Below are 14,486 nucleotides of genomic sequence, written 5' to 3'. Positions count from 1 at the left end.
CTAACCTGCTGGTACTTTGAGAGTATCCGCATTCTGACATAGATAAGCCTTCCCAGAGAATGTGACATATGCATTTATTGGATTAATGGTAACTATATAATGGCAGTGGCATTCGATGCGTCTCTCTGCATCGCCGAAGGATACCCTGAGCGAACACATTGGACTACAGAAGACTGTTTTCCAAAATCCAGGCTTCGTAGGCTGCAGTGCTAGTATATACACCTTCAAACCCTGGTCTCCCACATCCAAAGCCCCAAGACACAACACCAACCTGCTTCTTCGAGCTGACGTCGACGAGCGGACCACCACTATCCCCTGAACAGCTATCCCTTCCTCCAGCGACTTCCCCAGCACAGATCATCAAGTCCGTGACATGATCATGCCCGCTCGCCGCTAAATTCTCCGCGCATTCCTTGTGGTCCGTGATGGGCACAAAAGCGGCCCGCAGATGGGGGACAACATCGCCATCTGCAGTGGTAGCTCCCCAACCCGAGACAGAGCATTTAGTCCCAGTCGCAGGATCCCCATCACAAGAGCATGGAAGCTCGACAGGCAAAACCTTGGGTCCGAACTCGAGGTTTTTGGCAAGCCGGAGAATGGCAATGTCGTTCTGTAAGGTGCTGGTGTCGAACTCTAGATGCGGCGTGGCTTTGGCAACGTCTATCAACTCGCCGCCTGATTCGTACTCCGAGGAGCCTACTCGGACGCTCAAGGGTCGGCCGAGATAGGGGGTAACACAGTGAGCAGCTGTTAAGATATGCTCTGTGCTAATGATTGAACCACCGCAAAGAAAGGTGTCGTTGTTGTGAAGGGATACTTGGTAGGGGTAGTCTTCAATACGGGCTTGGCTTCCCCCAACAATCTCTTCTGCTGCGAGGACAAGCCTCAAGGTAAATAGGATCGTGGAGAGATGGATCTTCATTGTGGGGGATGAATGAGAAATGAGAGGACCGTTTGATTGTCAGGATCTACAGGGACAGGGAATAGGCACTAAATAGTAGCTGGGGTGAAACTGGCGCGGGTCTAGCGTCACTAGCATCTAATTATTGTCGAAGGAGCCAGGAATTTCAATAATCCCATAACTATTAAAGAGAGGTTGCCTGTAACTTGATAAAAATCTCCGCAATAGTGAGATAGATCCGATCCAGCAACATATATTGCGAATGATCGGCAGTACTATCGCTACCGGCCGTTTTGAGTTGCAGGAATAGATAATTATCAATATTCGGTCTTCCAGCTGGTGGAGAGAAACACAACTTATGCTTTAGAAGGTTATCTTGATATTGAATATGTCACTCACAATAAAGGTTTTTTTTTTTTTCAAAACTGGGTCAGTAAAGGTATCTATGTCCTGGGCAATGACTATGGGGGCAGGGATTCTGGTCTGCAAGGGAGTAAGAAGCAGTATATAGACTGTCGGTGCCTCTAATATGTATATACGCTACTTTATAGTGATACTTTCGTATAATTCCATGGCTAAGCGTGTCCGTATACCCCATCTAACAGTTACAGGCATAGCCATGTATTGTATTGTCGATCGGGCAGGTGCGAACGGAATCTCCGTTCACTAGTCCGATGACTGGAATTTGGCGGTTGGTAGTGACTGGTGCTTATTGGCCTCTATATAGTTATTAAGCTGGGGCCAGTTCGTAGCATATCTCTTGCGAAGTTGAAATAGGTGGTTGATATACTACCGGGTATCCTATGCGATATCTTTGATAACATGATAAATCCATATTTCGTTTGCCAGGGATGACACTTAATAAAAATATATCCAATTTTTTGGAACATCGCCGGCATCAATAGGGGATAAGAATTACCACTCTGATTGGCTATAAATTCAAGATATTCTTTTTGGAAATCACATGATTCTTGGCCTTTTGGGAAGGTGTCGAACTTCGCCCACCAGCAGCAGTGTTATCTCAGCTCTGCACAACGTGCTGCTGTCTCATAGACGCCATGGAGTCTTTTAGGAACAGTTAAAACCGAAATGCGGGCCATGGGCTAATGAGAAAGCCATATTTGCCGCCTCCAAGGCCGTACACACGTTCGCTAGAGCGTCACGTTGGCGGGGGCTGACTGTCAGCCTCATTTCTCTCAACTCAAAGAACTTCTCAAGACGAAGGAAAATAGCAAGCCGTCGAAAGTGTATTTCAATATGTTTCTGAGATTATGTGCTAAACTCAACTTCACAAAATCCGATCGACGTGACGGTGAGAAGCACGATGAACAACCCCCGCGTCCGAACACGCAAGTGCAGAATCGAGTCATGAAAAAGGCCGATGTTGACGTGTCATCCACCCAAGATACAAAGGCCAGCAAACACCCGAGGGAAAACCTCTGGGAAATCGCTGGAGAAAGATTAGATGACAAATACCGAAAATTCTTGGACTTGGATAGTCCACTCCCAATCACCAAGGCTATCGAAGATGTGATCGAGTCGACTGAAAAGAAATACCGCGAGTATAAAGAAGGTGGGCTCAAAATTCGGAAGCGGCATGGGGGACATATCAATGTTCGCGATTCCGCCAAAAACATCATTCGCTATGCATTGCAAGCCCAGGACCTTGTCAAGACAATAGTGTCATTTGATCCGACTGGCCATGGTGGGTGATCAACTATCTCTTGGCTCCGATAGACCACTAACTTCTGGCTCAGCATCAAGTGCATGGTCAATCGTTTCCATTGGGCTAACCATGATAAATAACGCTATTGAACGTCGGGACGATATTTTCGAGGCATCCGAATATCTTGCTAGTACTCTTTTCTATTATGCGATAGTTGACAGTCATTACCTGGACAGAAAAGTGGAAAGCGATCAAGGACTGGAAGATTCTCTGGTTGAAGTCTACACCGCGGTTCTTCAGTACACAGCCGAAGTCAAAAAGGCCGAAAAGGAAAGCGCAGCTGGTAGGTGATTCAAGCTTGGCTCTTTTCTTCCTTTGATTGGGGATATAAACTGATTGTTGAAAGCCCGCGTGGGAAAAAGCATCGCAGCCCTTGTGCAGCAGCCGTTGAAAGACCTCAAGGCAGCTATCGAAACAAAAGGGGAAGCTGTTCAAAAGTGGACGGATCTTACAGCAACCTTAGGTAAAATAGCCATTCCTTCGTCAAGGACAAAGAAGCCTTGCTCATTATTACAGATCACAGACAACAAGCTGAAAGTACACTGGATCGGATTGACGAGGCGGTTGAAAGATTGAAGATTATCCAATCACACCAAAGGAGTAAGAAATCTGCCGACTCAACTTCATGAACAGGATTTACACTAATATAAACAGGCTTGCAAGACCGAGAGATCCTCGATTGGCTGTCCACGACATCTTACTCAGACCCCCAAAATAACACGCAAGACCGCCGAGCATCAGACACGGGGAACTGGCTTCTTGAGTTAGCCGAGTATAAAGAGTGGAAGACTACGGCTGGACAGATTCTTTGGCTACATGGAGCAGGTGCGTAATTTTCTCATTATCATGAAAACAAACCTAACCTTTGATAAAAGTCGGATGCGGAAAATCGGTTCTCTGTTCTACAGTAATCAAAGATGTCGAGGAATTCTGCTATGCCGATCCATCAAGAAATTTTGCCTACTGGTACTTTCAGTTCAGCAATGAGGAAACACAAAAAGTGTACAACATGATCAGGTCCATATTACGGCAGTTCATGCCGCGAACGCTCCCTGCATCCATGATCAAACTCTGGGAGGGACATAGTAATCGAGGTAGCAAGCCACAGCAGCAAAAGCTTGTGGATATCCTGGACATTATCATCGAGAATTTTCAGGGCGAATTTTTCCTTGTCTTTGATGCTCTAGACGAGTGCCCTGCAACAGGACATGCCGAGCGGAGCTTCTTGCTTGAATCTCTTCAAGGACTGATGGCAAAACATCCTTCTAAGATGCATATTCTCGCCACAAGTCGACCAGAGCCGGACATACGTTCAAAGCTGGAAAAATATCAAAACGTGAACCTGGAGATCGGATTGGTAGAAGATGTGGAAACTTTTGTCCGTGCTCAAGTTTCCCATGGAAGGTTGTGTGAATGGGGCGCGTCAATCCAGAAGCAAATCTTGGAGAAATTGCTTGATATTCCTGAACGGTATGCTTCCCTGGTCCATGAGTAGGTGCAAAAATTGCTGACATGTGTCATTGAGCAGGCGCTTTCGCTGGGCTGATCTACAAATTAAGCGGCTTGAAGAGTCTAGAACTGAGGCTGAAATCCATAACGCCCTTGGTTCTATTCCACAGACACTGGAAGATACCTATAAAGATACCCTTGAAAGGCTATCATCATATCATCGAGAAGCAGCTCGCACAATATTGATCTGGCTCAGTTTCTCTGCCGTTCCGCTCGATTTAAAAACGGTCGCAGCTGTTGTGTCTTTCCGGTTTCCGGAAGATGTTGTGACAACCTGCACCACCTCCCTGGTCACTGTGAGCACCTCTGATGATACTGTAAGACTGGCTCATTTCTCCGTGAAAGAATTTGTGGATCGCAAAGACACCGAGGGTCAGTGGTATCAATTCTCGGCAATATCCGGTCATGATGCTATGGCAAACAAAACACTCGACTGTCTTCTTGATACTACCGAGATTCTGACAAAGACCACTGCTATGCAACAACCACTACTGATATACGCTGCGACGTATTGGGACTGGCATCTGGAAGAGCTAGGAGATCTATACGCCAAGCGTACCGGTCTCCAGGAAAAGGTTGACCGTCTGTTTACCGAGCGCGATATTTATTTCAACTGGGTGCGCTTGCTTCATTATTATTCCGACTACTCATGGGGTCAAACGTTCGAGGAACTCGATCCGCCTCTGTATTATGCATCAGACAAAGGATTGAAAACAACGGTAGAGACTTTGCTTGCAAAAGGCGCCTACCCATCAAAGCTACGTTCAGATGGATCCAAGAATCCCATAAGTGCAGCCGCGGAACAAGGCCACCTTGAGGTTTTGAAGTTGTTGCTAGAGAAAGTAGATGAGATTCCTCGAAGAGTGACTGAAGGCATTCTGGAGTCCACAAACACCCCTGAGGCTGATAAAGAGAAACTGGCGGTCATTTTAGATATGCTTTGGGACAAGGGTGCTTTGCATGATCAATCAAGAGCATCGCGTAAGATCATTGATGAGAGGCTGGTTGGAACAGCAGCTGGAAGCCGCAGAAAATCGGGCCCCTTACTAATGAGCCTGCTTCTGGATCGAAAAGAGAAAATGACCGTTAAGATAACCGAGAAGGTATTACGGGCTGCATCGCTCAATTTAATCTGCGGCACAGAAATCATGAAGTTAGTTTTGAATCGGTGTGATGGGGATATTAAGATTACCTCATCATTTATGCAGGAGCTGATATCGTCGTCGTCATCGAGTCCTGATTTCATGACTGTCGTTCTGAATAGACGGATAGACGAGATCATGTTGGACGAAAAATATGTTGAGAGTTTCGCACGTGGAAAGAAGGAAGCGATGGAACTACTTCTACAAAAGCGTGGCGAGGAAATCCAAGTCACGGAGAAAGTCTTGATTGCAGCCGCCAGAAATACGCATGATGCACAGACAGTGAGGTTACTTTTGATCAGACGAGAGCCTGGAACGAATATCAACAAAGAAATCCTCATAAGCGCCGCGAGAAACCGCAGAAAAGGCAGTGAAATCATGAATATGCTGCTAGATGAATTTGGGCAGGACACTGCCATTGATGATGAGATCATTCAGGCAATTGCGGAGAACCCAGATGAAGGCTTGGACATGATGAAAACGCTTCTATGCAGACAGCAGGCATGGGTTGGGGTCAGTGAACAGATTTTGGACAAAGCTGCCACATGGAATAATCGAGAAATGCTGGAGTTGCTGGTGAATAATGCCAGAGGGTCAGATATTGCCATCACTGAGAAGATTGTCTGCTCCGCAGCTCAAAACAATGACCATGCAGTAGAGCTGATGGAATATCTATTTGATCTTCGAGGTCACAGTCTTCCAATTACGGAGGATGTATTGGTATCAGCCGCAACTGCACAGTACTACCAGAGTAGAAGCGATGATTTGCTCACATTGATCTTGGAGAGACGCCCGGAAATGCCAGTAACCGATCGACTGTTGGAAGCGGTATCTCCTTTCCCTAATGCCATCAAGCTACTATTGGATCGACGACAAGACCGGCTTCCAATCGGAAAAATGATCAAAAATATATCAACAGGATATAATAAACAACCAAGGGTACAAGAGTTGCTTCTCGATCGGCAGCTTGTGCAAGTGGATGAGTGGCTGGTGGAAACGGTTGCCGGTAATAGTTTGGCTATGAAGGTCATTTATATCAGAAAGCCGGAGTTTCCAGTGACCCCAAAGGCGGTATTAAATGCTGCAGTGGACCCTAATTCGCTCCACACGCTGCTAATCAGACAGAAGAACCAAATCTTGATCACAGAACAAGTGATCAAGGCTTCATTACAGGATACGATGCCAGAATGTGCAATCGACTTACTGTTGACTCGGTTAGGACCAGCGGCAGTGCCGATTACAGAGGATATACTGATATATGCTATCCGGAATGGAAGGATCATGGCTCTAGAACTGCTGCTGGAACAACGCCGTGATTTAAATCTTGAAGCAGTTTGGGAAGCTATATGGCAGGTTACTGAGCTTAACCCATATTATCTCACAGAGGCAACAGGGGTTTTATTTCGATACGCCCATTTCGATATCTCGGAAATGATGTTAGAGAAGATTCCATCTGTGTCCATGGATGAAGGTTTTTGGGTTTATCCTTTCGACGGCCTCATCCGCTCGTGTTTGCAGCACAGGATACCGTTACCCACGACAGAGACAGCATTCGAGTTGATCGTGGAAAGAGCAAGTGTGAATACTATCGATATATTTTTGGAAGACCACCCGGACATGGAGACTACCGAAAAGCACATCCAGGCTGTTGGGAGGAATCCAAGAGAAAACGTGGACAAGGATGATTTGGTATCGCTTCTACTTTCCAAGAAGCCCAATGTGTTTTGAAAGTATAGGAAATTGTCATTTATTTTGATAGAAACGATTGGATTAGATTATGATTTCTCAGCAGTTCTTGTATATATTAATGAGGTGGGATGAAAGAGATCTCCATTCTGGCCATCCCACATGTTCTTTACATATGTCTACTGTGACAATAAAACTATACTAATATATCAAAGAAGGGATACGAATCTTACTCATTGAATCCCTGAAATCATCTCATAATTGTCTAGTGATACGGCTGTATTTCTTATCTCGTGCGGGGAAGATGTTGTTAGAAAGCATAAGATGGCATAATGTCCGACAGCCTTGCACCATTGCCGTGCCAAATAACGAATTGTATCCCTATATATCTATATTTATCAGAGTCCTTCTGCTCGCTTCATTGTAATAACCACTTACATATTAAAATAAAGATAACCGCAGAAATGTCCACCACAGTAACCGAGCAGGAAGCGCCTCGCGTCGCCCTTAGCCGGGCGTTTGATGATAGCGTTCACGAGGGGGTATGTACCATATCGCCTTCTATATAATTAGTTGGCTAATATATAGAAGTACAAATATACCAACTACCTTCCCGTCTACGACAACGTCACCAGACTACCCCCGACAGAGCCATTCCCCTTCGAAGATCGTGGCCATCTAGCCGAAAAGTCCAAACCTCATATTCTCAACACAGGCAACCCGGATGTCCAAATCACAAAGCTGACTCCTCGTGTCGGGACTGAGATTCGGGGTCTCCAGCTCGCGCAGTTGACAGATACCCAGAAGAATGAACTAGCTCTTTTGATCGCTGAAAGAGGGGTTGTTGTGTTTCGGGGCCAGGATTTCAAGGATATTGGGCCTGAGCGACAGAAAGAGTTTGCGGCTTATTTTGGAAAGCTGCATATTCACGTATGTATATCTATCTACCATTTAGGTAGTCTTGGTGCTAACAAGACTAGCCCGTTGGTGCCCACGTCGAAGGCCACCTGGAATTCCACAATATCTACCTTGGTCCAGACAACTTGTATCGTGCACAACAGCGCTCGACCAAGTTGACAACAACAGGATACCACTCAGACGTCTCATACGAGCATCAGCCACCCGGAATCACCATCTTGACTTTACTCAGTGTGCCATCTTCCGGTGGTGACACTGGCTGGGTGTCTCAGGTTGCTGCCTATGAACGTCTATCAGACCCGATCAAGACTCTACTCGAGGGTCTTCGAGCTGAGCATAGCGGCTTTCCACAGGCGGAGAATGCGCAGCGCGATGGAAAGTTTGTCCGAAGAGATCCTGTCAAGTCGGAGCATCCTATCGTTCGGGTTCATCCTGTAGGTTGTTTTAATCATCAATATTAAACGTAACAACTGACAGTATCCAGGTAACCGGCCAAAAAGCCCTCTATGTCAATCCCGGCTTCACCAAGCGCATTATCGGTCTCAAGGATGAAGAGTCGGATGCTATACTCCAGCTTTTATTCAAGGTGAGAGAAATACATGTTTCCAGTGTCAAGTCCAATCATGTCTAATCTTGAACAGCATATTTCACTCTCGCAGGACGTGCAGGTCCGCGTGAAATGGGACGATCGGACCGTCTCCCTTTGGGACAACAGAGTCACGGCCCACACAGCCATTTCCGACTATGATGTTCACAACATCGAAGAAGGCGGAGTGCGACATGGGATTCGTCTGACGACACTTGCTGAGAAACCTGTTGGGGTGAATGGTTTGGAAAGTGTGTGGCAATGATATAGTCGGGTGTTTTCGAATTGAACTTTGCGCAGTAGTGGTAAATTGTATGGAAATGCAAATGTCCAAATTGTCATATACAAATATAGTCATTTATCATCACGATATTACCACCTATTATTTATTAAACATTTACATCGCAGCATCATCAATATATACAGAGCATATCATCGACCCCCCACGAGAGACAGCACAGATACGCGCCGGACTACAACGCCACGTCCCGATACCAAGATACCGTCCATTGACGACATGATACGTCCCAACCATCTGCATCTGCTTCTTTTCGTGGTCATTCTTCATGCAAACATCATACACGCCCTGGGGAATATGTCGCTGCACGACGTAGCTCATCTGACCGGGGGCAAGAGTTGCCTGCTGACAGGTTTGTAGTTTTGTCTGCCAGTCTTGCCACGATAGCTCGTCGCCAAAGAGGATGCCCGCGCCTTTCCCGCTGCGGATTGGCTTGAGGATATACCCATCTTTCAGAGTTGGGTTTACCTGGGAGTCTTGTGTGAATTGGGCCATTTCAGGAGATCCTGGGATGAACGTTGTTGAGATGCCCTCGCGGAGGAGATCTGCTTGAGATGGAGTCAGGACGTGACGATTGATGAGGACGTCGAGCTCTTGGAGGATAATCCCCAGCATGCGTTTATCATGCACGAGGAAGATGGTGCGCATGTCATTGAAGCAGTGCAGCGATACATGGCGGAGAATCTTGGTAGGCATTGCCCGCAGCTCTCGTTGATGCAGTTCCAGGTTGACCTGGTAGATTTCCTCGAGCCACTCGCCGTTGAATTCGAAGATGGTCGATTGCGGTGACGTTTCTGCATCTGGAGAAACGACACAGCACAGCTTTTGTCCTAGAGGTGCCTTGATGGATGGAACAAGACGGAGATCCTCGGGGGTGATGAATCTAGGACGGATGCCAGTTCGCTCTTCGACCGCATGAGCGAACATATGAATATCAATTCCTTTTTCCTCTCCTTTGAGGAAATGCAAGGGTTTGGACGTGTCAAACAGACTCAATAGCTCGTTCAGAGTCTATCATTGTCAGCTACTCTTCTCGTCACTTATGATACAACTCACCTCTTCGCAATCCGCCGCACCCCGGAACCCTCTTTCCTCTGCCCCCATCTCATCCAAGGCCTGCTGCCCATACGCTCCATGCAGATAGCCATTCCAGCAGAAGCGAGCATTGATTTCACACACCCGGAACTGTTCACGGGTGCCATCGCTGCTGGAAGGATCAGCGACATGCTCGATGAGGAAGTCTGGTCGCCATGATCCCAGACATTTCTCAAACGGAGCAACTGTGCCAGCTGGTAGAGTGTTCATCCACTGTAGAGCCAGTCAGTATGTTATATTGATAATGATCAAAGAGAAAGGAGATTATCTACCCTTAACAGACTCTCCTCATAAGGCTCGATTGGCATTCTCGCTGGAAAATCAGCTGCGGTGTCGGTCCACCACCGATTGACAATATCCACAATTGCTGCGACGAGAGCATCGTGGAAAGCGCGAAGAGGGTTGATATGATCTTCAGCCGTCACCAGCATGGGCAGCGAATGGGCAGTAGGAGAGCCCTGGGGCCATATTGATTCCGGACAGGAGCGGAGGAGACTGGCTGTGTATGATTCCCAGTCGTGTTGATGGATAGAAGGGTCCACGTCTGCTGGAAAGCGGAACTGGCCGCAGTTGCTGGCGGTCAGGCATATTTGTTGAATCTTCATTTTGTCTGGATACAAATGGGGTGGGGTTGAAGTTTGACTATATTTTCATTCTCCGGAGAAGTCATTAGCTTAATTTATGGGGGCAAATTGTGGTACAAATAGGTGTTTGTGTTTGTTTTTGTTGGAAAGCTGAACGGTGGGTCCATCTATATCTGCACTAGTGAAGAAGTGTAGCAGAGACCAGGCAATCACAGTGTTCATATCACACGGTGGAGTCCACTGAGTTCAGCTCAACAGGCACAGGACCCACATGGACCGATCTATTGGTTTTGTATTACCAGCTCAAGCAGCTGCACACGTCGATCTCAGGCCACGTAGCCGACTCAGAGTTTTCATTATGCAATTGAATCAGGTCTGATTGACCCATTCCTTGAAATTGACAGAACCCGGATGTGGCTGATTGGCTGCCTCAAGGAGATCAGTTCAGCTCATGCAGATCAGTGGGAATGGCTACGGCTAAACGACAATACGCAGCCGTATGGATGGTATCATCCCACATTTATTGTGTGATCTGCTCCCATCTTCCGTCCAACTGAACCAACCATCCCTCATACAATGGACTTCTTCTCCGTCCCAAAGTATCCCCTGCAGGATATCCTGGCAGTCGCTGCCATCCATCCATTCTACCTTTCGACAGCTCAATACCCACCAACCGATGCCCAGATCAAAGAGGCCATTCGCAATGCCCGCGAGGCAGGATGCCCCGACCTGAAAAGTTTGCCTCTAACTTATAAAGACAATCTGTAAGTGGCATGTTGATATAGAGATAGATTCATACTGAGCCAAGTAGATACAAGGCTATTCAGCGATTAGTGGCAGACCATACCCCCGCCAATGTATACCGCCACGCTTGCTATACCAGCATGACCGGCGGCGGCTCTGGGGGACAGCCCATGTTCTTCCTAACAGATGCATGGGAGAATCGCCTGCAGAGAATGGCTATGGGAAAGTTGCTTCGACAATGCGGTCTGATCGTCCCCGGTGATCTCGTCATCTCGATGCATACCTCTGGCAGCTTTTACCGGTATGTCCTGATCCATCTAACCTACGATAGACTGCTGATAGTATCTAGATCTCTCGACCTGACTGCAGAAACAGTAGAGAATGCCGGCGGAACCATCTTCTGTGCTGGCCACGCCATGCCTCATGCTGAAGTGGCACGCGTGGTCTCTAACATCGGCATCAATGTCATCAGCGGCGATTCGAGTCAAATTCTCCAGTTCGCGCTGCATGTGTCCTCACTGCCAGACGCAGAACGTCAAGCGATCCGCATCACCAAAGCTTTCTACACCTCCGAGCCACTTGTCCGATCACAGCGGGCGTATCTCACCTCCGTATTTGGTGATGAGCTCTTGATCTGTTCTGCGTTTGGAAGCGCCGAGGCTGGGCCTTGGGCTGTCATGAACCCGGCCATCACGGGCTACGCAGAGAACGATGACTCGGCCGATTTCATCTTTGATACTCGCGATATGACCGTCGAGGTGTTGCCGCCTGCGGTGCTTGAGGAATCCGCTGACAACAAGCATGGCAAGCCTCTTCCAGATGGTGAGGTAGGCGTGTTTGCCTTGACTTCACTTCAACGTCTCCGCAACCCCCTCATCCGATATCTCACCGGTGACGTGGGCTCCGTCCACCCCCTCCCCGAAACCAAACTCATCGACCCGGAAGAAGCCCAGCATTTGAAGGTATTCCGCATGCAAGGGCGCGATCAGCGATTCAGCTTCGAATGGCAGGGCGAATATATCGAATTCGCCGCTCTCCGCGGCTTGATCCAGTCCGAGGGATTATCCGTCCTGCAGTGGCAAATCATCCGCAGTGTAGGAGAGACCCTAACACATCATGTAGAGATCCGTCTTCTGCGAGGACAAACTCGTGATAAGATTCTGTCGGATGAGGATGTGGTTCAGAGACTGAAGTCCTTCTGTCATGTTGGGCCAGACAGCGAACCGTATTTTCAGGTTACTTTTGTTTCGGGCTTGCAGGGGTTTGAGCGCAGTAAGACTGGCAATAAAGTGATGCGGTTTGTAGATATTCCAAAGAGTTGATTATCAATGAATTGATTTGCACAATCATAGATCGGCAGTATTTTTAGCTGAAGCGGGGTTTATATATAATCTGCTACTTGTAGAGGCACCACGTCAGATTCAACTGAAAAACCCCACCCGAGGGATTTGAGCAGTTTTGGCTGTATTTCTTGAGTAACGGTGGACTGGCCATTGAGAAGGAGGGGTTAAGCCTAATGTGAAGGGACTGGGTATAATCTTGGCTTTAGATATCTTGCTATGTAGATTAATGAGGGTATAATTGAGGGTATTAAAGGGGGGTTTGCTAAGATGAGGGGCTAGATGATTAATATGAATGAAACCTAATCTATACAGCATTGGATATATGAAGACTTACTTCCACATGGTCCCATCTATAAGTTGATACCTTAATGCCTTAATGCCTCACCGCCTTACTGCCTTACTCTGTGCCTGTTGCTAACCGCCTTTCCCACCGCCTGACCGAGCGGCAGAAATTCTATCCAAGTGGGGTGAGTCAGAATCTCACATCCCACCTTGTGCGCTTATCTCTGTTTTTTCCACCCTCAATCGCCCACCATCTTCCGTCATGGACGCAGCCGCAAAAGCGAGATTCGATCTCATCAGCGACAATCTCGCTGAGATTCTCAACCCCGAGCTCATCGAGAGCATTCTCGTCGAGGGCCGCAATCCGCGTGTCTACTGGGGAACTGCGACAACCGGACGCCCTCACACTGGATACTTTGTCGCTGCGCTGAAGATCGCCCAGCTGCTCGCTTCAGGATGCGAGGTCGTCGTGCTTTTGGCGGATATCCATGCCTTCTTGGATAACCTGAAAGCGCCGCTCGAGCTGGTTGAGAACCGCGCCAAGTACTACCGCAAGATCATCACGGCCATTCTCGAGTCTGTCGGTGTGCCGACTGAGAAGCTGGAGTTTGTTCTCGGTAGCTCGTACCAGAAGAGTCCTGATTATGTGATGGACGTCTACCGGCTGTCCTCCTTGGTTAGCGAACATGACGCGAAGAAGGCGGGCGCGGAAATCGTCAAGCAGACGTCGAATGCGCCATTGAGTGGTCTTCTCTACCCTATTCTTCAGGTTCTGGATGAGGAGTACCTGAAGTGTGATGCTGAATTGGGAGGTAAAACTGCGCTTAGGATTGCTCTTGTTTCGTAACATACTAAATATAAATAGGCATGGACCAGAGAAAGCTTTTCGCGGCTGCAACAGAGTGGTTGCCCAAGATCGGATACCGAAAGGTAGAATACCAAGGCTAGCCTCGTCGTATTCCCAGCTAACTCTTTCAGCGCGCCCATTTGGTCACACCAATGGTTGCAGGTCTCAGCGGAGGCAAGATGAGCTCTAGTGAACAGGGTATGTTTACCGTATGCCTTTCCCAGGGTAGCTAGTTAATATCAATATCTGAATAGATAGCAAGATCGACCTCCTTGACCCCCCAGAGACCATTTCCAAGAAAATCCGCAAAGCAGAGGCAGCCCCCAAAGTTGTCGAAGAGAACGGTGTTATCGCATTAGTCGAATTCATTCTCCTCCCGGCGGCCGAGCTCAAGGGCACGAAGGAATTCCGCGTCGAGCGGAGAGAGGGCGAGCCCTTGGTCTACACCAACATCCAGCAGCTGAGAGAGGATTACGCAAACGATGTTGTACGTATATATCATTTATTCAAGAGATATATTGACACTAACCCTATCTAGTTGACACCACAACTCCTCAAGGCTGCTGTCACAGCCGCCCTGACCAGCCTGATGGCACCTATCCAGGAGGCCTACCAAGCCTCGCCTGAGTGGCAGGAGATTACCTTGAAGGCCTACCCTCCTCCGGTCGTGGAGAAGAAGCAGAAGAAGGTCAAGGACAAGGGTACTCGTTTCCCGGGCGCTAACAAGCAGCAAGAGCTTCCCGAACGCCCGAAGCAATAGATCGCCGCAACTGTCAATCTCATGCATGACTGTCAATTTTGAATGGTTTCAAATGGAGTGACTGG

The 14,486-nt window shown here is 47.8% G+C and overlaps 6 protein-coding genes across 6 annotated transcripts; 4 read left to right on the top strand and 2 right to left on the bottom strand.

Moving 5' to 3' along the window:
* Positions 1 to 163: 163 nt before the first annotated feature.
* ASPWEDRAFT_166206 (serine protease) lies at positions 164 to 922 on the bottom strand (the record flags this gene model as incomplete). The annotated part of the gene is made up of 1 exon (XM_040829954.1): positions 164 to 922. One exon carries the CDS (start codon positions 920 to 922, stop codon positions 164 to 166), a length of 759 nt encoding a protein of 252 aa, XP_040693795.1.
* A 986-nt stretch (positions 923 to 1,908) lies between these two features.
* On the top strand, positions 1,909 to 7,006 carry ASPWEDRAFT_144532 (uncharacterized protein; the record flags this gene model as incomplete). The annotated part of the gene is made up of 7 exons (XM_040829468.1): positions 1,909 to 2,606; positions 2,659 to 2,910; positions 2,974 to 3,090; positions 3,144 to 3,227; positions 3,282 to 3,452; positions 3,503 to 4,097; positions 4,153 to 7,006. Exons 1-7 carry the CDS (start codon positions 2,159 to 2,161, stop codon positions 7,004 to 7,006), a joined length of 4,521 nt encoding a protein of 1,506 aa, XP_040693794.1. The 5' UTR covers positions 1,909 to 2,158.
* Positions 7,007 to 7,428: 422 nt separating this feature from the next.
* Positions 7,429 to 8,733, top strand: ASPWEDRAFT_22325 (TauD/TfdA dioxygenase family protein; the record flags this gene model as incomplete). The annotated part of the gene is made up of 5 exons (XM_040832323.1): positions 7,429 to 7,506; positions 7,556 to 7,894; positions 7,945 to 8,316; positions 8,367 to 8,468; positions 8,524 to 8,733. 5 exons carry the CDS (start codon positions 7,429 to 7,431, stop codon positions 8,731 to 8,733), a joined length of 1,101 nt encoding a protein of 366 aa, XP_040693793.1.
* A 100-nt stretch (positions 8,734 to 8,833) lies between these two features.
* Positions 8,834 to 10,486, bottom strand: ASPWEDRAFT_122758 (uncharacterized protein). The gene is made up of 3 exons (XM_040829165.1): positions 10,134 to 10,486; positions 9,823 to 10,074; positions 8,834 to 9,777 (listed from the first exon to the last, which is right to left on the bottom strand). The coding sequence occupies exons 1-3, from the start codon at positions 10,464 to 10,466 to the stop codon at positions 8,866 to 8,868; spliced, it is 1,497 nt and encodes a 498-aa protein (XP_040693792.1). The 5' UTR covers positions 10,467 to 10,486; the 3' UTR covers positions 8,834 to 8,865.
* Positions 10,487 to 11,021: 535 nt separating this feature from the next.
* ASPWEDRAFT_166202 (uncharacterized protein) lies at positions 11,022 to 12,511 on the top strand (the record flags this gene model as incomplete). Its single annotated transcript, XM_040829953.1, has 3 exons — positions 11,022 to 11,209; positions 11,257 to 11,490; positions 11,539 to 12,511. The coding sequence occupies 3 exons, from the start codon at positions 11,022 to 11,024 to the stop codon at positions 12,509 to 12,511; spliced, it is 1,395 nt and encodes a 464-aa protein (XP_040693791.1).
* Positions 12,512 to 13,076: 565 nt separating this feature from the next.
* Positions 13,077 to 14,421, top strand: ASPWEDRAFT_101510 (uncharacterized protein; the record flags this gene model as incomplete). The annotated part of the gene is made up of 5 exons (XM_040827395.1): positions 13,077 to 13,626; positions 13,680 to 13,744; positions 13,793 to 13,859; positions 13,916 to 14,148; positions 14,200 to 14,421. The coding sequence occupies 5 exons, from the start codon at positions 13,077 to 13,079 to the stop codon at positions 14,419 to 14,421; spliced, it is 1,137 nt and encodes a 378-aa protein (XP_040693790.1).
* Positions 14,422 to 14,486: the final 65 nt, after the last annotated feature.

Source organism: Aspergillus wentii, assembly GCF_001890725.1.
Source record: "Aspergillus wentii DTO 134E9 unplaced genomic scaffold ASPWEscaffold_1, whole genome shotgun sequence".
Lineage (NCBI taxonomy): Eukaryota > Fungi > Ascomycota > Eurotiomycetes > Eurotiales > Aspergillaceae > Aspergillus > Aspergillus wentii.
Note: the sequence above shows the minus strand (reverse complement) of the source record. Positions and strands in the feature narration are given on the sequence as shown.

What these genes read in the sequence shown, in the direction of transcription:
- ASPWEDRAFT_122758 (XM_040829165.1), bottom strand. Translation starts at nt 10,466, where the DNA reads ATGAAGATTCAACAAATATGCCTGACCGCCAGCAACTGCGGCCAGTTC. An exon ending in ATGAGGAGAGTCTGTTAAGG is followed by an intron (nt 10,075 to 10,133) that starts GTAGATAATCTC and finishes CTGGCTCTACAG; the next exon opens with TGGATGAACACTCTACCAGC. An exon ending in GTGCGGCGGATTGCGAAGAG is followed by an intron (nt 9,778 to 9,822) that starts GTGAGTTGTATC and finishes TGACAATGATAG; the next exon opens with ACTCTGAACGAGCTATTGAG.